Source organism: Eriocheir sinensis, chromosome 23 (assembly GCF_024679095.1).
Source record: "Eriocheir sinensis breed Jianghai 21 chromosome 23, ASM2467909v1, whole genome shotgun sequence".
NCBI lineage: Eukaryota > Metazoa > Arthropoda > Malacostraca > Decapoda > Varunidae > Eriocheir > Eriocheir sinensis.
Genome location: NC_066531.1, coordinates 13,188,880 through 13,209,422, shown reverse-complemented (window position 1 = coordinate 13,209,422; position 20,543 = coordinate 13,188,880). Strand labels below are relative to the sequence as shown.

At 45.5% G+C, this 20,543-nt stretch overlaps 1 protein-coding gene across 6 annotated transcripts in view; it reads left to right on the top strand.

Annotated features, from left to right (window-relative positions):
• Positions 1-20,543, top strand: part of LOC127002488 (demethylmenaquinone methyltransferase-like) — a 266,522-nt gene that overhangs the window by 62,271 nt on the left and 183,708 nt on the right. For 4 of the 6 annotated variants that reach the window (XM_050868495.1, XM_050868490.1, XM_050868494.1 and 1 more), the window contains exons 2-3: positions 18,336-18,487; positions 20,024-20,136. In XM_050868495.1, the coding sequence (XP_050724452.1) occupies positions 18,336-18,487; positions 20,024-20,136 (265 nt within the window). Of the gene's footprint in view, positions 1-15,580; positions 15,909-17,987; positions 18,118-18,335; positions 18,488-20,023; positions 20,137-20,543 lie in introns of those variants that run through there. The other 2 variants (XM_050868491.1, XM_050868492.1) reach the window with 2 other exon arrangements.

The following is a 20,543-nucleotide window of genomic DNA, read 5'->3' as shown; positions in this document are numbered from 1 at the left end:
CCCACCAAGTCTGACTATTGTGTTCTTGAGCTCAGGGGAGGCCTTAACAGCTTTGATATACAGTGGCTGGTCAAATGTCAAGACACTTTCCCAAAAATGGTTGATGGCTGAGATGGAGCTTGGTTGATGAATGGAAGAATTTCTATCTTGCTTTTATGATTATTGTCCCCTGTGACTGCCACCTGCATGAATCCACTCCAGGAAGGACACTCTGCTGCAGGAATAGCTTGGGAAAAACTAGCAAACTATATACTATCCAGAGATTTAGCCAGGTTCAACAGGGCTGGGAGTGGTTGAGAGGGTTCAGGTGGGTCAATTATGACTGACTTCAGTCCTGCAGATTTAGGTTTTTTGTATGGCATTATGGGCACATGACTGAACTGTCCCATCTGCACTACAGATCTGATACTGGTGGACCTTTGTAGCAGAGATGAAACCTGATCTGTTGCTGCTGGGGTTACATGCAATGCCACCCATGGTATGCCACGTGGCATGACATGTTAGAGTGCGAACATTTATATCTACATTGTCAAAAATAAAATTGACTAGATCTCCAGAAAGGTAAAAAAAACTGTTCTCCTTTTGGTAAAAGGGCATCATATAGTCTTTGAACCTCCCTGTAGTTATCTGCAAAAGATAAACTACCGAGAAGATCAATGAGTTCACGTGACTCCAGTTTTCTATTAATATACACAGATATTCCTAGCAAAATTGGTGATATGAATGAACGAGGTCTGACAACAGATATTATACTATGGGCAATAGCAGTGCGACGTCTTTCTGCTACTGCTCTGTCATTTGATTAAGTCTTGATTATCACTTCTAGGAGACGCCTTAAGCCCCAAATACACTGCCGAATTTTGGCCACGAACTTGACGCCGAATCGGTTCGTGAAAAAATTCGGCGACCGGTTCGCCGACATGACCAAGATTCTTACAGTTCGTGACCATTTGGCGACATGTCGGCGAATGCTCAAGACAATTCGGGGACAGTTCGGAGACATGTCGCCGACTATTCGGCGTCCAAGTCGCCGAGCTCAAAATCTGAAATGTTAATTTGTTTTTTTTTGTCGCGGAATAACTGACGACAAGTCTCCGAATTGTCTTCGCATGTCCCCGAAGTGTCGGCGACATTTCGGGGACAGTTCTCCGACAGTGCCAAGATTTCTGACAGCTGATCACCTGATGCCCATGTGGCATACAAGAGCACGGGAATCCGCGCCTACCTCATGGACTACTACAACACCCGGGGAGCAGTGGCCTGGCAGGACAGAATTGTGGGCGAGTAAATACCATGTGTGGTAATATGTGTAGTAATATGTATGATAGTATGTGTAATAAAATGTATAAATGTGACTTGTTTTCGTTTTACTCTCCTACAAATATTTAAGAATGAATGAATGTTTACGTAATATCAGTAAACAAACCAGTAACTGAAAGAAGAAATAAATCTAAATAACTGAAAATGAAACAAAGGTTAAATAATGGCAGAATAATGATATTAAGAAATAAATAAATAAAGAAATAGTAAATTAATTATGAAATAAATGAAAATGTTAGTTCCATACCTATTTTATATATTCATGATTCTTCTTGTTTTTCATATTTTCTTGTTTACTTTTTATTATAGTATTATTTTATTCCTTATATATATATATATATATATATATATATATATATATATATATATATATATATATATATATATATATATATATATATATATATATATATATATATATAAAGAGAGAGAGAGAGAGAGAGAGAGAGAGAGAGAGAGAGAGAGAGAGAGAGAGAGAGAGAGAGAGATAATCCATAAATAGATATATAGATAGATAGACCCCCGTGTACACCTCCCACCGCGACCCGTTTGCCGTGTCGTGATTTATTCGCCGAATATTCGGGGACATGTCCCCGAATAGTCTTGGCCATTCGGCGACATGTCCAGCATACAACAAGGCCAGCATACAACAAGGCCAACATTATGCTCGGGTTCATAGCGAGGAACTTCGAGTGTAAAACACCAGACGTGATGCTATCCTTGTATAATTCCATGGTAAGACCGCACCTCGAGTATGCAGTGCAGTTCTGGTCTCCCAATTACAGAAAGGACATTGCTTTACTGGAAAGGATTCAATGACGCGCCACAAAGATAATTCCAACCTTCAGGGCTCAACCGTACGAGGAACGACTCAAGCGACTCAATCTCTTTACATTGGAGAAAAGACGCCTACGAAGGGATATGATTCAAGTCTTCAAGTATCTAAAAAAGTTCAATAACGTCGATTACTCCAAATTCTTTAAACTGCAAACCAACTCAAGAACTAGAAATAACGGTTTACCCATTCAGTTGAGTCGATGTAACACAGACATTGGAAGGAGTTTCTTTTCAAACCGAGTCATCCGCCACTGGAACAATCTTCCCTCAGAAGTAGTAAATGCGAATACCATCAACTCCTTCAAATATAGAATCGACCGTCATTTCGCTGCGTCAGTAAACTGAATAACGAGGGGCTTCCATCTGCTCCTCAATATCGAGGTGCTTTCATCTGCTCACCAAGCCCCAAGTGGCGGTCGAGCAGATTAAATCACCCAAGCGGGCGACCTCGTAATGAGCCAATAGGCTTTCTGTTGCCTGCATTTCCATGTTTCCATGTTTCCACCACTCCTTCCCTTCTCTTCATTCATCCCCTTCCTTGCCTTACCCATCTTCCCATTCACTCTCGTCCATCCATCCCCGTCCTTTGCAACTGCACCCATGAGGAACTAAATCAAAGATGTGTTGTTCGTCATATGAACTTTAAGGAAAAATTCTGAATAAAATGAAAAAGGGAAGAACCTACAATTGAAGGAACACCTCGGGAATGGGCATGGCTTCACTTAAATTACTGAAGACAAACTTATTTGAAAACCCTTCCCTTTGCAATCTTGAAACTGCTTGTTTCGAGGGTAGAGCCAAGATTATAGAAGTAAATGGTGGTTTTACAGCACATGTCGGCCCTAATTTTGACCCGAGCTCTGCCTGCGGGTGAGGAAGCTAGAGTGATGTGGCCTTGAAAAGGGGGGTAGGTTATCTCCCCCGCGCGTCGTGCGGCTGTGTCAGATACCTCTGTAATACGAGTATGGGAAAGTGGGGTAAGATGAACCGTAGGGTAAGATGAACCACCCCTTGCGATCACGTGATCACAGATTGCATCAAGCTCTAATGCTGCACAACCAAACCAGTAGTCACCACGTGTCTCTGGTAGCAGCGAGACGTTCCTGTGGAGAGTCTGTCAGTTTTTACAGCAAAAAATGTTTCTTCCATTGAAAAGTAAAATATTGGAAGCCGAGAATATCGTCAATTACTCTGGTATGTATTAGTCTTACTTTTGTTGCAAATTGCTGGTGATTAGATTAGTATTTGATAATTCTTCTGTCCATGTTTTCGATGGTAACGGTTTGTATTAACATATTTACAAACGATTCATTCAAAATGGCCGCGGAGGGGTAAGATGAACCTTTAAGTTTGGGGACAGATGAACCATCAGTTCATCTTACCCATCATGTGTGAATGATTATTTTTAATCCTCATTGTAATCTATTTGATATCAGATGCCGCGAAAGTACATCAGAAAAACGGGCCGGGCCCCTGTACCCCTCGATGTGATGAAAAGGGCCTCCGCTGCATTCGACGATGGAAAAAAGAAGAAAGAAAGAAAAGAAAAGGGCCACAAAAATACTGACTGATATGCCAGTCCAGGATGAAGTAGCAGCAGAGAGAGAAGAAAAATAGGCCACCAAGGCGAATAAAGAAATTGTGAAGAATTTGTTTGGTAAGAGACAGAAGTCAGCATCTATAATGCCACTTCGGATGATGATAGTGAGGACGATGCATGCGAGACCATGGATTCACTTACACAAGACTCTGATGACGATATATCGGATGACGAGTTAATGGAAGGCGGTTTCGTGGTAGTGAACATTCATAGCATGAAGGAACAACAAAAAGATATGTAGAAAGAGTCGACGTAATCGACAGTGATGAAATCGAGGGAGTTTTCATGAAGAGAATCCCGGGACACAGGCCCATTGAAAGCAAATAGGCCTTCATAATCGACCACAATGATGAAGCATCATTCGATAAAAAAGATATTTCGGTGACACTACCGGCTCCGAAAAACTTGTCTGGTAGTCTGCGAAAGTCGAACCAGTTTGTGTTCCCATGTGACTTGGGAAGATTCAATCTCTCGTAGGCCTGTTGATGGACATAAGTGCATTTTGCTAAATTTTCAAAAGGATGTATATGTACTATTGATACATAAAAAAATGTGTAATATCCTCTTTTTTAAAGGCTTTAAAAAGGTGAAAGCCTTATCAGGAGAATATCAATTTTGTTTATGGTTAAAGGTAAATGACAGCTGCTCAAATGAACACTGACAGAGACAGGGTCACGTTACCAGGGAAGACCCCAGGTCGAAAAATCTAAAAAGTGGATCATCTTACCCCACTTTACCCTAACTAGAGCTCCGAGCCAAAAAATATATTCAGTCCTCAGTCACACACACACACACACACACACACACACACACACACACACACACACACACACACACACACGTACAGGGTAATTCAAGCAAACATATCTAAATTGAAAATGACCGTATCTCGCTTATTTCCAAAGTCAAGTTTTTTATTAACAATCGGCAGCGGACGGGAAAAAAAATTGATAACCCGACGGGCCTGACGTGTGGGGTGGGCAGTGGAGAGAGAGAGAGAGAGAGAGAGAGAGAGAGAGAGAGAGAGAGAGAGAGAGAGAGAGAGAGAGAGAGCAAATCATCCGTCTACTGACCTGTATGTCCTCACTAAACTGAGGGAAATCACGAAGGGTAGGTATAATAATTTATGAAGAGTAACGAGCCTCCATTATGGGAGGTAAGGGTTGCATATGACTTGCGCTACACTGTCGTGCCATCCTGACAAGATGTTGCATCACTTCCACTGTACCCCTCCACTAGTGGTGGCAGCGCTCCACACGTAGGCACGAAGCAAGCACTTAACGGGCATGAGTAAATCTTGTGTTTACACTTGTAATATTTGCTTTGTTTTGTGTATGCAGCTCAGCGTTTAAGGAAGTAATTGTTTTGAATCCTCGTAATCTTCATTTTCAAGAAAATAAAAATGTATAAGAAATGCATTGTAATTCTCAGACAACGACGTTGTTTGTTAACGCGCATCGGATCCGGGGACGAGTAGGTTTCATTGCTTGTTTCTCCAACAGAAGTTCAGTCATCTATAGGCGATGGAAAGTTTTCAAATTCCGCCATAATCAACTTTACTTTTTAACTCTTAGCGGGTGATATTTTCTCAAATAGTCTCCAAAGCAAATACCCTTCACTCATCGTTAATCAAGTCATACTGAGTATACTATTCTGAGTAGACCTCGGGTAACCTTGTCCCAGGGAATCTACCCCAACGGCCGGTGGCAACACTCCAGGGTGGCGCACGGCTGCCTGAGGTGACGGAGCTCACATATGAGGAGTCCGGCGGTAGTGGCGCATGCCCTGTTATAAGTGTAACCATCACGTACCCTTTGAGGCTCCTAAATACTCTTCCGAACGCATGTGACCAGTTGTTGTGTCGCGTGTAACCCAGATTGACGCAGCGACGGAGGGGCAGCCTGAGGGACCGAACACCGATTCCTGGTAAGTACTTCCGTGGGTTGCCTCGTAGCAGCACAAGAGGTTTGTACTGATGTTTCTGGAATAAGAAAGTGAAAGGATTGTATCATCTACAAGAGTACTTCCTTCCGTGTATAGTTATGTGAGCTCGTAAATTCCACCGTCGGTTACAACATAAACGGTAAATCGTGTATACTGCCCCTTTTCACCCCCCTTTTCGTTGCTTTTTTACATAGCTCAAATGGCAATTAGCACTACCCCACCTACCATCCCCTCCCTGCCTTTGGCTTTACAGTGCCTAAAGTCAGGGATCTCCATGACCAATAACCCAGGAAAACTACTGTTGTACAATCGTGGGACACAAGTGATGACACACTGTCCACTGAGTTTCGTTCACCGGCCATGACTTTAAAATATATACACCACACGGAAAGAGACTAATGTTCAGATATGTCACTACATATACACTCTCCATAATTTATTATATATGAATTTGTCAGTTGTGCACATTGATAACAAGTTTGTAATTTGTGGAGGAAAATATCTCTTTTTACATTTCGTTCAAATTTAGTCAAGGACAGCTAAAGCTGTTTACAAGGCTATTATGCATTTGAATAAATGTTGTATTCATTCCTGCAACGTCCTCCCTAAGAAAATACGAAGAAAACATTGATAACTTGCACAAATATTATGATATGATCAAAAAATATATAATGATGAAACTATTTAACTCTCGCTTGACAATGTTATGTAATGACGTCATCGACCATGCCAGCCGGCGCATTTAGGAAACTAGTAGGCTATTGTGAATTGAATTGAATTACAAAGCTATTATTTTGCATTTAAGAATACTAAGCGATTCGTTTGCATTTATGAAACTAAGCCATTACTTTGCATTTACGAATACTAAGTAATTATTATGCATTTAAGAAAACTGCTATTATTTTGCAGTAACTTTTTTTGGTCAATTTACGGTTTCACCCAACCAACGATTTTCTCACGTGGTTCATGTTTTTCTGCTGATAGATGTAGAGAATTCCGTGATTTTGTTCATCATTTCCGTCGCAAATGTCTACTTTTCGAGTTATGCCTCTTTTCAAGTTATGCCTATCCCCTTCCCTAAACGATCTTGGGGGACCTGTGGGAACACGGGGTTTTGGGGTGGGGGAGCATGAAATCGACTAATATGCATTTCAAATGAGGTCGAGAAATCAACAGAATCGCATTAGAACACCAGTGAAAAGGCATAGCCTACATTTGTTTTAGTTGGAGCGGGGAAGCGGCCATTGTGATGTAAGCAGTGTTGCCAACGATCCGCTATGGGTGAACATCCCATCCTGATCTGCGCATGCGCGGACTTTGTTTACATACACAGGGCGGATTATTTTCGGCACGGTACCATGTCTTTTCTCGCTTACTTATTGTGATCTGTCCCACCCGAGTTTATATTTGTTTTTTATGAAAGTAAATGATGACGTATGTTTTGAATTTGGAAAATGCGTGAAATATGAAAGTTGATTCCTGCACCTCTTGTATGTCAGCAAATGTGATTAATGAGATAAGCTGCACCCCTTTTATGTCGGTAAATGTGATAAATAAGATAACCTGCACCACTTGTAGGGGGAGGTGGGGCAAAATGGCATAGGTGGGTAATATGGACCACCCCGTTTTCTGTGTTTTTAGCTTCTGCCAGCTATTGATAATGATATGGACTTACTCCTCGGCTCATTAGTCAGCTGCAACATCGGGGCAAGTTTGGACGCCGTCGTTTGTTTGTGTGTGAAAAATCCCAGAATATTTTATCACCAGCTGATCTATTGGTAAGAGTCTGATAAAATCGTGTTTATAGGAGTACTGTGACTCATAATTGCATGTGTTATTGCATGATTCTTTGGTATTACTCTGTGCATGAGTCTGACTACTGAAACATTTTTCTGCACCGCCATTGTTCCGCTGAGATTGTTGTTAACATTTTCATTGCCCTTGGGGCAAAACGGCCCACTTAACAATAATAATTATTTTTTGCTGCTAACTAACTCACAACTTCAGTGAACAAAGATAAGGACAAAGTGCTCTCTGTTTCTTTTATATGAATATTAATTTTATGTTCAGGAAGGTAATGTCACTTTTCGTTTGTGAGTTCATGTTGTTCATGCTATTGAGCAAAATAACAATTATTTTTGTAATGCATTAAGAACTTTTATGTTCAGAAAGGTAATTTTACTATCACTTGTGAGTAGTTTCATGAGAGTTCATTGGTGTTCATGCTATTGAGCCACAGATCATTTATTTTTGTAATGGAATAAGAACTTGATGTTCACGAAGGTAATATCACTTTTCATTTGGAATTCATTGTTGTTCATGCAACTGAGCCTAAGAGCAATTGTTTTCTAATGGAATAAGAACTATATTATTTTAGTTTTGTTAAGTAATCTTTCTAATGTGATTATCTGTCAAAACGTATGTTTGGCATGTTACCAAGCATTTCCATATGAGGGCCATTTTGCCCCATACGTGAGGTCCGTTTTGCCCCGACCGTTGTACAAAATGGTCCACTTGTGGCTATTTTATTTTTTTAATTCATGAGTAAAGGATCCAAAGTAGTTCTTCCAAAGAGAGTTTTTTTTGTTTAATGATGAATAAAGATTGCAAAAACACCAGCTATCTCTGAATATACTACAAAATTGATGCAAAATCTGGAGTGAAACCTTAAGGGTGCCGTTTTGCCCCACCTTCCCCTGTGTCGGTAAATGTGATAAGTGAGATAACCTGCACCCCTTGTACGTCGGTACATGTGATTGGTGAGATAACCTGCACCCCCTGTACGTCGGTAAATGTGATAAATGTGATAACCTATACCCCTTGTATGTCGGTAAATGTAATAAATGTAATAACCTATACCCCTTGTATGTCGGTAAATGTGATAAATGTGATAACCCTTGAATGTCATCCTGGAATTTGGCCATTCTCTCATAAAAACTAGCATGCTGTATTGCCGCCAACTTGCCTGGACAAACTAATATCAACACTCTGTGATAGTAAACATTGGGTTCTGCGCATGCGCAGATCAGGATCGGATAGACTAAAATACATTGATGAGATTTATCGCCACGCCGGGCTGCCCACAACATTTCCTCCCGTCACTCCAGAAACACAGGCCGAGGACCGCGAACTTGTTTTCCACTGGAATGCCTCAGATTTGCTACACTTTTTTGTGCTGTCTGTAGCGCCGGTAGGGTTTTTTGAGGGGCGTTATAGACGGCCCCAGCCTGTTAGTGGCGCAAGCTAATTTTATTTATGGTGGCTGGCGTGATGTATGCCTTGCTTGGCCCATGCTGCCTCCCGGTGCTCCTCTTGACCGAAGTTGCTGAAGTTAAGGTTGATTGAAGATCCGGACAGCATGCCAAGTGCCTTCCCACCCCTCAACTTAACCACAGCCTCTTTGACCTCAACCAGAGAGGATGAACTTTCGTCAATGGGTGGGTCAGCATCCACCACTTGTAACCCAGCAACTGGAAGCTGCCGACGTGGAGAGTCCACCATTTACAGCTGCTCAAAGTTCTCAGCCCAACGTGCCCTCTGCCCATTCATGTAAGACACGAGGCAGCCGTCAGCTGTTCGGATAGTGCTCACCTAATAAGAGGGAGACTTGGAGCGGAGCATCTTCACGGCTCGATAAGCAGGTCGGGGGTCATTCGCATTTAAATGGCCCTCGACTTCCTCAGCGAGACTCCTGACACACCTTTCCTTGTCTCTCCTCAGGAGAGCTCTAGTCCTACGCGACAGAGCCCTGTATTGGTCCCGCTTCCCAGCAAGTCTGGCAGCGCGACTCTTCTCAATATTATCCAACGTCTCCACCGAGGCAAAGGCACTCCTAGATCTCGGGCGCTTTCCAGTGCACTCCTCGGCATCTTGCAGAGTCTTACGTTTGAAGGTATTCCACAGTTCTACAGGGTCTTCCAGGGTGCTGAGCACATCGAACCGATTTGAGACCGTCACTGCATACTCCTGAGCACATGCCAGGTCCTTCAGCCTCTCGAGATGGAACACAGTAGTGTTGCATCTCGAGATTCTTTTTGACCTAACATGAAGCTTGAGTGTTGCAACAACAAGCCTATGGTCAGTTGCAAAGAACGCAGCACTCCGGTAAACCCTGCAGTTCTGAAGGATCCTCCAACGAGTATTTACGAGCATGTGGTCGATCTCCTTAGCTACACCTCCGGCATCGCTATATCAAGTCCAGCGGTGCAGCTCTGGTCTCTGGTACCAGGAACCCGCAATTCTCAACTTTCTGGATTTTGCAAAATTCAGGAGGAGAGAGCTGTTGATGTTCCTGGTACATTTGCGGAAATGAGTTCCTCTACCCACTGTGGTAAGCCTTCCCTCCAACCGGCAACGTCGCAGTAGTGCTACTCAAGTGTTGTTGTGAATAAACGATGTTCGTCGTGTTCGGCTGTGAGTGGCGGAGAGGTTCACTGCTATTCAGGAAGTGTAAGGGAGGCTTTATCCATAATTAAGAGGTGAAAATAAATGTAGCATGTGTATGTAACACATGTTAAACCAAGATATCACTACAAAATAATAACACCAGAGAGAAGACGAGGCGTATTATCTAGAGTCGAGACTTTGATGTTCCGCTCCTTCATCAGCATTCACGTGTGAACGTGTGCACACTCTCTCTCTCTCTCTCTCTCTCTCTCTCTCTCTCTCTCTCTCTCTCTCTCTCTCTCTCTCTCTCTCGATGGAAATCCGATATAATTTTCTCACTTTCTAAGAAATCCGGCCACCTGTTTTTAACCAGTCTCTCACATACCTTCGCAACCACACTAGTGAGTGATACCGGTCTGTAATTTAATGGGTCCTCTCTTGCCTCCCTTAAAATCGGTACCGTACTATGTTTGCTCTCTTCCAATCTTGTGGTACCTTTTCTTCACTCAGAGGCACTCATTATGGAGTGCAGTTTCTCTGCAAGTTGATCACTACATTCTTTCAAGATCCACCCTGATACTCCATCCGGCCCCGTCGCCTTTCTTACATCCAATTTGTTCAAACTTTCTTTGACCTCCTGCACCGTTAACTGAATCTCTTGCATAACCCTTCCTTTGTCCTGGCCCGGGGGTTGTACAAATTCTTCTTTTGTAAAATTCTATGGAAGCTGTTATTCATCACCTCTGCCATCTTTGCTGGGTCCTCATATGTGGTTTCATCCATTTTAAGTTTATCGATTTTTTCTCTCTTCTTTAATTTGCCGTTCACACGTCTATAAAATAGTTTGGGTAGGTCTTTTCACTTGTCGATTATATCTTTTTCATATTTCCTTTTTTCTTCTCTTCTAATCTTTGTATATTCATTCCTTGCTTGTTTGAAATCGTTCCACGAGTTAATTCTTCTTCGTCTCCTCCATCCCTTCCAAGCTTCCTCTTTTCTCTTTCTAATTATCTCGGATCTCTTGTTAAACCACTCCTTTTTACCAACATCCTTTTTGGTTACCTAGGGGACATATCTATTTTCGGTTTCCTTGTATAGCTTTAAAAACGCCTCCCACTTATCCTGTGTACTCTTGGCTTTGAACAGCCCACTCCAATTTGCATTTTCAAAAAAGGTTATCATGCTAACAAAGTCACAGTAGTTGCTTCTCCCAATTTTGTGATTTTCTTTCCGGTCAATCGTTTTCTTTTCTGATACTTCAAATTCCACAACCTCATGGTCACTCTTCGCTATTGGACAATCTACGTTAAGATTTTCTATTATTTCCGGCGCCTTACTAAATATATACCAGGTCTAGTCTTGATGCCTCGCCTTCTTTCCCGAATCTGGTATGTTCCTTGATCCACTGAGTCAGCACATGTTCCACTGCCAGTTGCAGTTGTCTTCCTCCCCACGACTCGTCTGCTCCCTGCGTCTCCCAATCCTCCCATTCCACCTCCATGCAGTTGAAATCACCCATTATAAGTATTCTCTCACACGCCCTCAACATTTCATCCTTGCAACTCACCGTCTCTTGCATCATTTATTTATATTCCCGCAACCCCATACGCTTGTTCATGGGGGCACATACCCTACTACATAATGCCTCCTTCTTCCTTCAGCACCCACAATTTTCACTTTCAACACCTCTGTCAAGCCTTCACCCTCAATTACCTCCTCCACCCTAATGCCTTTTTTAACCATTAACATCACACCTCCTCCCTGTTTTATCTTTCTGTCTCTCCTCCATATGTTGTTTGCACCTTCTCCAATCCCCACCACCTCAATTGAGTCACAACTTAGTTTCCGTCAGCCCCACAATATCAGGTTCTTTGTCTCTCAAATAGTCGTTAATTCTATCTACGATGAAACTATTCCATTAATATTCGTATATGTCACTTTCCACCCTTTCTCCTTTTCTGTTAGTTTTATTCCCTTCTTCCTCTCGACCCTATGAACTATTTTCTCACTTTCATATCCATTACTCTCCAAAAAAACTCCCTCTTCTCTTCTTGCGATCTCTTCTCATTTAAATCACGAACCTCACCTCTAAAGGCGGCTTTACACCTGGCAATTCGCGGCTGGCAATACAGGCGCGGCAGCATTTTTGGTCTGGGTCTGGGTCTGGGAGCTCTTCTCGCGGCAAGTTCTCTGCAGCTGAGCGTGTCCGTCTTGTATTGCCAACTGGCGTCTGGGTAAACAACATGTCGGCGCCAATAAAACAAGAAATGACAGATGCAGATAACAAGATTTGGAGCCGGGAGGCCGAGGTGGCATTGCTAGAGGAAGTGAGACAGCATCGACACTTGTGGGACCCACAAGATAAGCTCTACAAGAAGCAGAGCCTGCGCAAAACAACTTTTGAGAGAGTGGCAGCAACATTGCGGGAAATGTTTATCTCTTTGCGAGATATCGAAGGAGGTATAAGGAACGGTTATTTTCGTGTATTATATAATCACACTATGTAATGCCTGGGGGTTGGGATGGCATGTTCCTCCCTTCTCCTTTGTTGTTAAATGCAACAATAAACAATCAATCAATCAATCAATACTACTTATGATAAAACTCGTTTACTTAAAGTATTTCTACAATATTAGGCTGATGAACCAAACTCATTGAGGTTTTAAGATATGGTAGTAGCCTTTTGGGGTGTCTGGGGTGAATTCATGCCCTTGCGTTTACTAGCAGTTTACGTCTTGATGCTCCCGGCGGCTCCTCCCACGTGTGAAGGTACTTTCTCCGAGCACCCAGCCGGTCTAGCCGCTAGATCGTCGCGGCTGTATTGCCGGCCAGGAATTACCACGTGTAAAGTGTGTGTGTGTGTGTGTGTGTGTGTGTGTGTGTGTGTGTGTGTGTGTGTGTAATTCACCACGACCTGATTGTTATAGTAGGATATCAATGTATTATTATTTTTTAATATCACCACGAATTAGGCATACAATAGTCAATGGAAAAACCCGACAGATAGATCACGCCACCTTATAGGAATGTGGTCCGTCAGTGTTTACCGTCTCAGTTTTGTATACTTCGCACTCCGATGGTGCGCGGAGGTCACCTTGACGAACGTGACCAATTGTAACAATTATTTTCCAACCTGTAACTCGCGACTCCTTCACGAGAGTCCGACTGACACACAACGACAGTCGCTCTCGCTCCGACGCTTCTTGTACATAAAGGCTACGAATATAATTCGCCTTAAGGAAGCTGAAGTCTTAATCAACACCCTTTAAACGCCCCCCGACAAGCCCGTTACATTTGGTTGGCAGCGGTCAGCCCGCGCCTGTGCCTTCGCTACTTCGTTCTCCTCCAAGCCACGAGAACTCACCAACAAACTCCGGGGACAGGCGTACAAGGGAAGAAGGAGTCAACGCACCTGCCGTCCGCGGCAACGCACCTGCCGTCCGCGGCAACGCACCAGCCGTCCGCGGCATCTCACAGGCGTCCAGCCTACAAGCCTCGAGCACATCAGCTTCAAGCAACTCTACAGGCGTCCAGCCTACAAGCCTCGAGCACACCAGGTACAAGCAACTCTACAGGCGTCCAGCCTACAAGCCTCGAGCACACCAGCTACAAGCACCTCACAAGGCGCCGGCTACAAGCAAGTCACCAGGCGCCGGCTACAAGCAACTCTACAGGCGTCCAGCCTACAAGCCTCGAGCACATCAGCTACAAGCAACTCTACAGGCGTCCAGCCTACAAGCCTCGAGCACGCCACCTTCAAGCAACTCTACAGGCGTCAAGCCTACAAGCCCCGAGCACACCCACAGGCCTAGGCAGCCGAAAGCGAGGGCCACAATCTACAAGCCGCTCCCCCGCTTCAAGCCAGCACTGCTACGAACGCTGCAAGCCACTCCGCGATACGGCAGAAGTATTCACACCAGCAACAAGGAGGCACGCTCCGCTGACCTTGGGACACCCCACATGCCCCTCGCTCCACAGCTGGCGGCAACACCGCCGCTGCCGGGAGCATCGGCCCAAACCTCTTCCGGCAAACAGTCAGCAAGGGTACCCGCGGCCATCTTCCGGTGACTGCAAGCTGTTCCCACAACCGTTTCTTGCAAGGGGTCTTCTCAAGAGGTTACACACCCAAGTCGTCATATCTGCCACCGCCGCCCATCTCTTACTATAACAAGGACGACACGGCCATCATACGTCTGGCGGCAGTGTACCGGCTCCCATCGCGGCCGCTCAAATTGCTGGGTCAGCAGTTTTTCAACCTCCATTGCGAGTCCTCCGATGTCAGCCCATCCCTCACCTCTCACCGCCGCTGTGGCCGCGGCCGAGGTTCCCTGACGCGCCTACGACTGCACGTACCCCAGGGCGTCACAAGCCGTCGCCCTCTCCACTACATCAGCTGATTAATCTTGGTATTTGTGGATATTCCTTTCTTGTCCAAATATGCCGACTCGACATATTTTCATTATTATCCGTGCAGAGGCACGATTTTTTTATTTCTGTGTTCCTAACACTGTTAATCAGTCATAATTGTGAGAGTAACGTTCATTCGCATACGATATTGATTCTTTCTTATTGTTTGCTAGCGAGTATATTGAGTATAGTGTGAGTTTCCTGATCAAAGTTAATCTTCTTCAATGTGCCCTGCCTCCGTTTTCTTTTCACCGCTCGAGAGAAAACGTGAGCTTCAATGGTATACTCACTTAACATACCACTTTGTTTATATAGTTATTCTTTCAATATACCCATATCATTAGGGCATTCCATTATAACCTAAACTTCTATTACGTCTAAACAGGCACCTTGCTAGCCATTCTTGCTTGCCTTTTTAGGGTTTCAACGCAAACTATTCATTCATACACGTTCCGTTTATTGGTTCATATTTACAGCTATCAACATATGCTCCTATTTTGTAAATGATTTACACCATAGTATGAACAAAGACACTCTCGCTAAACTCGGAGACACCTTTAAACAGTTGGCTCGTCCTTCAAGTGAGGAGGAATTGGAGCAAGGTGCAAACACCGGTGATTTATATGTGGTGAATTTGCGATCGGGGGCTACGTACTCTTCCCTCCCAAGGGATAGCGCCCCTTCACCTTCGGGTTCGTCTGAATACTTAACCCCCACTCAGCCGATCACAATGCCTGTCGATCCACCTCCCCCTCCTCCGGGGCCCCACCACTTCCCCCCGCCCCCGATTCGGCTCATTCCAACTCACGCCAATATTCGACGATTCTCGGGAGGCGAGACCGACTTTTCGGCGCGACAGTTTTTAGATTTGTGTGAACATGCCATTATAAATTCCTCCATTACGGAAGATCATGATAAAATCGCTTTCATTCGGTCACGGTTACTTCCAGGCTCTCGGGCACTGAATTTGATGCAGTCCTCAGCGTTCGCTTCGGGGGACATTGGTGTAAACTATGAGGTTTTTAAAGGAATTTCATAAAAATCTTCGGGGCGGAGTAAACCAAGCATCGTTAGACAGATGGCACACACGGTTGAGTCCCTCCAAAAAAATTCCTCAACAAAGCCGATTTGGGACGCCATGATTGAGGCAAATCAGCTGGCGGTTGACTGTGTCAAGAGCCTAGAAGACGCGCTCTGGCTTCCAGGGGGCTGTATGCAAAAGCACCAGGTGAAGACAGCTTTCGAGTTGTTTTTTTACTTATTTAATATTTCAGAGAAGAACCGCCGTTCTGCCCTTCCTTTGGCCTTCAAACCGAGCGGGAAGTTGGTTGACCTCGTCTCAGAGTTAGAAGTCAAGGTTCAGGAACACCCTCACCATCAACCCCTCGCAACGGCCGCAGCACTGCAAGCACAAGTAAGGCATCTCTCACCTGTGGTTTTTGCAAACAATCAGGACATTCTGAACATTCTTGTTTCGCGAAACGTAGGGAATCAACACATTCAAGACAGGGCTCAGATAGGAGGTCAGGAGGTTACAGGGGCGGGCATCATTCATCACACAGGAATCCTAGGCCAAACCATCAGCGGAAGGCTGCCTTTTGCCATATCCACGGGAATTGTTTTCATGATTCAGACAGTTGTTATGCAATACAAAAGGCCAGGTGGCGGTGGCCGAAGTGATAGCGTACTGGATCCACATTCGCCGCGTGATGGACGACGCGGGTTCGAATCCTCACGCTACCACTCGGATTTTTCGGTCACCGCCGAGTGGCTTAAAACTACCCACATGCTGTCCTGAAGACCACCCATCAACCCTTACTCTAGAGGAAGCCGTCCAAGCGAATCAAGTACGAGTTCCGGGGGGCAGCATGAGCCAGTGCAAGATGGCGCCACTATAAACACTCGCCTGCGCCAGAACGGGCTGGGCCGACCATCAGGCCCCACCTGGAAGAAGCCTTGGGCCGACCATCAGGCCCCTCCGGGAAGATGCCTACCGGCGCAATAGGCAACGTAAAAAAAAAAAAAAAAAAAAAAAAAAAGGGGAGGAACAGAAGTACAAGTCCTCAGCGGACAGTAAACCACACTCCTCTTCTCAGAATAAAAAGACATGACTTCGTGACAGCCCCGAGGCGTACATCCAAGTGTCCCTTAAGGAAAATACTAATTGGGAGCAACTTGACTCCGTCATTGCCGCCCTGGAACGGACAAGCATAATTGCCCTCCCTTGCAAGGTGGGCAAAATTTCACTCACCTTAGCGGTAGACACAGGTGCCACAGTCAATGTCATCTCCGACTCCGCTTACAGGTCACTGACACGACAGGCGAGTGGGGAAAATTGGCCGCTCCAAGAGAACGACCTGAATGTGGTAGGCGTGACAGGCACCACTTTGGGAATCCTTGGGCGAGTACCACTAACAGTCAGCTTACATGAAAAAGTATGTCCCTCTCGAGATTTCTTTTATGTCTCTAGCAGGTTTGCCTTACCTGTGGATGGGATCTTAGGATTAAACGCCATGAAAGACCTGCACATAACCATAAACCCTGAAAGCAACGCGATCGTGTATCAAGGCCGACGCATACAGGGGATGGTAAATCCATCGCCTCTGTCACCTGTAATCCCACCCTCAGAGGGGGAAAATGACCAAAAATGACATGATCACGTGTTGGACTCGTAATCGCCAGCAACAGGTACCCTCCCCACATGAGCAAGTGCTCTTTATCGTCGATCTATGGGTACTGCCAGGACCTCACACACCACACACCCCATCCTCTTTGCTCAAGGGGGGATAGTAACCACTCCTAGTCAACGGAAAGAATCCGGCCTGAGCGGGCTCGAGCTGCCGCCCTGTCAGACCGTGAAGCCTGGCAGTGTGTGTGTGTGTGTGTGTGTGTGTGTGTGTGTGTGTGTAGTTCATTCATCACAGCCTGATCACGAGTCTCTCTCTCTCTCTCTCTCTCTCTCTCTCTCTCTCTCTCTCTCTCTCTCTCTCTCTCTCTCTCTCTCTCACACACACACACACACACACACACACACACACACACACAGAGAGAGAGAGAGAGAGAGAGAGAGAGAGAGAGAGAGAGAGAGCAACTTCAGCTGGCCGTGCAATAAGCTGGGGAGCCTTACTGCACCCACACCTCACTATCACTTGTCATCCTCGTCCATGTAGCTATCCAGTCTATTCTTAAGCCAAATTCTTAAGCCAAAGCTATCGTCGCTGCACTAACTATGTGATTGCTTCGTCTATTTCATTCCAGAGAGAGCGAGAGAGAGAGAGAGAGAGAGAGAGAGAGAGAGAGAGAGAGAGAGGCGGGCCACACCTGTCATGGAGGTGGGCGGAGATTGAGAGCCAGCCGGCAAATCAGCGAGGAGTGCGGCGCGGGGCTAGAAAACCGTACCTACCTTCGTAAATATATAAAGGATGTATAAAGGAATTGTACTGTACTGTAGTCATGCCCTGCCTGTGATTCTCCCGTCTCTTCCCTGATGCAGGATAATGTCTGAGGGCGGCAGCCGGGGCGACGTGGCAATGAGGGCGAACGAGAACGTCCACAGGCCGGGGATTACGCCGGAGGAGATGGCGGCCGGCTACGACGAGTGGTCCGAGAACTACGAGGAGATGGTGAGAGAGAGAGAGAGAGAGAGAGAGAGAGAGAGAGAGAGAGAGAGAGAGAGAGAGAGAGAGAGAGATGCCTTCAGTACCAAGTGCCTACGCAGAATCATGGAGTATCGCTGGAATGATATTGCGTTAAACCGGCGATTATTCCGTGAGGTCCGAGAGTAAAGTGATGCGGCCCCTGGGGTACGCACCTGTAATCACCCTCTTCCCCGTCTCCTTAGATGATCTGGAAAGGCGGGTACCGTGGCCCCGCCATCACGCTGGAGGAGGCGCTGCGTTGGGTACCCCCGGAGCGGCGAGCCAAGGCCAGGGTGCTGGACGTGGCCGCCGGGACGGGCTGCGTGGGCAGCGAACTCCACCGGGAAGGCTTCAGGTGGGTGCCGCAGGGCCGCAGACAGGGGGATGTCCGGTCACCATACTTAAATATCCTCCAGTCCACTGCCTTCTGCCTGCCAGTGCCTCAGCCTCAACACGAGTCCAGCGCCAAGAGATGAAGATGATGTGTTGGAAATTACAGCAGCTTGTGTAGAGGCAGGGCCGCTGGGTGGGAACTGAGAGCGGGCAGGAGCGGCATTACTATAGTCCATCGACTCTAACTTAAAATGGAGCCCTGTGGCTTGGCCTGGGGAAACCCCCATTGTTTACAGATCTAGCGATGACCTGCGCATGGCGTTCTGTCTCACTGTTAGTCTGTACGTTATCTATTTATGGAATATATATATACATTCATAATACGACTGCGTGGTGTTATGAATGGCTTGGGATTAGAGGGAAAGACAACGACTCAGTAAACCTTCCATATCACTTGGCAACGTGGCTCATGCAACGTTGCCGCCTGACGGACCTTGGCAACAGGCGCCAGGCCGCACCATTCAGCATTACGCCACAATGGACAAATGAAGTAGTTATCACACTCGCGCCCTGCGCAGCCATGCAGAGAGAGAGAGAGAGAGAGAGAGAGAGAGAGAGAGAGAGAGAGAGAGAGAGAGAGAGATAGCGCACCCTCTCTGAGGAGAGTAATGGAGTGATGTGGCACCAGCGCGGCCTCGTGGGGAATCCTTGTGTCGCGCCCAAGGGCTCAAATTAAAATCGATAGACTATACTATGTTAGGAATTAGGCCAGTTAACCGGGGGACTAGACAAATTAACTATTTCCCTTATGGAACTAGTCTCGGGCCGAGAGTTCAAACCAACTATGAGTATCGTCTGAGCTCAAATAAGCCTTGGATGGTACTTAAATTCTTCGGTCATCGGCTCCCAAACCGAGACAGAATCAACTTATTCACTGGCTGGAGACTAACCATATTTACCATGAAAGGAATAACAATAGTGAATTGTTTCCTTTCACGAAATAATAACTAATTGTCCTTGCTGAATTATAATTAAAGAGCAAGGATAATTTAACCGATGGAAAAAGAGGAAAGCCACGCCATCTGGCGAGAGAAATCAAATATCCTTCAGACCCACGTGTTTGGTTTTCTCTCACTCCACCACTGGCCTTCACAACGTAAATACCAAGGCACTGCACCCCACCCATTAACTCGGACACAGTGTGCCTTCTATTACCTGACTGAGGGATACTACACCCGGCAACGAGACTTCAGTGACAACAATATCTTTTGAAACCCGCTTCTCAGCTAAGTGCCCCCAGCAGTTATTTGAGACAGATAGATTTTACTACACGGATCCGGTAGGATTATTATTTGTTCGGCTGTCTGGAGTTGCTTGTTGGATACCTTCACCACCTAATAGCTGGTAAGCACTTGTTTGTTTGGGATTGTCTGACGGGTGTGTTATTCACTTTGCGAGTGACCTAACTGTTGGGTAGGGTAAATTTACTGATTCCCAACAACTTCTACTACTGCTATAACTTCTACTACTACTGCTATTACTACAGCCACTCCCACAGGCACATAGACGCTGTGGACCCGTCGGAGGGCATGATGAAGCAGCGGGAGACTGGCATCTATACCAATGACTTCCTGGAGTTTATCGGCAGCGGACACTCCACCGTACCCAAAGGTTATAGTAATTTGTTTTTTACATCAAAGGACACGGCTCAAGAGCAACAAGAGTACAAAAAAAAAGCCCGCTACTCGCCGCTCCCATAAAAGATAAAAGTAAAGAGTAGCCAAAAGGGAGGTCAATTTCGAGAGGAGAGGTGTCTTGATACACTCTTCTTGAAATAAGTCAAGTCATAGACAGGAGGAAATACAGACGAAGGAAGGTTGTTGCAGAGTTTACCTCTTGCATAAGAGTTTTGGATAGTATAGGGATGAGCATGAGTAGAAAGTCGTGTGCAGCGGGGCCGCGGGAGGGAAGGAGGAATGCAGTTAGCAAGTTCAGAAAACCAGTCATCATGAAGTTATCGATAGAAGGTAGAAAAAGAGGCAACATAGCGGCGGAATTTAAGAGGTAGAAGGTTGTCA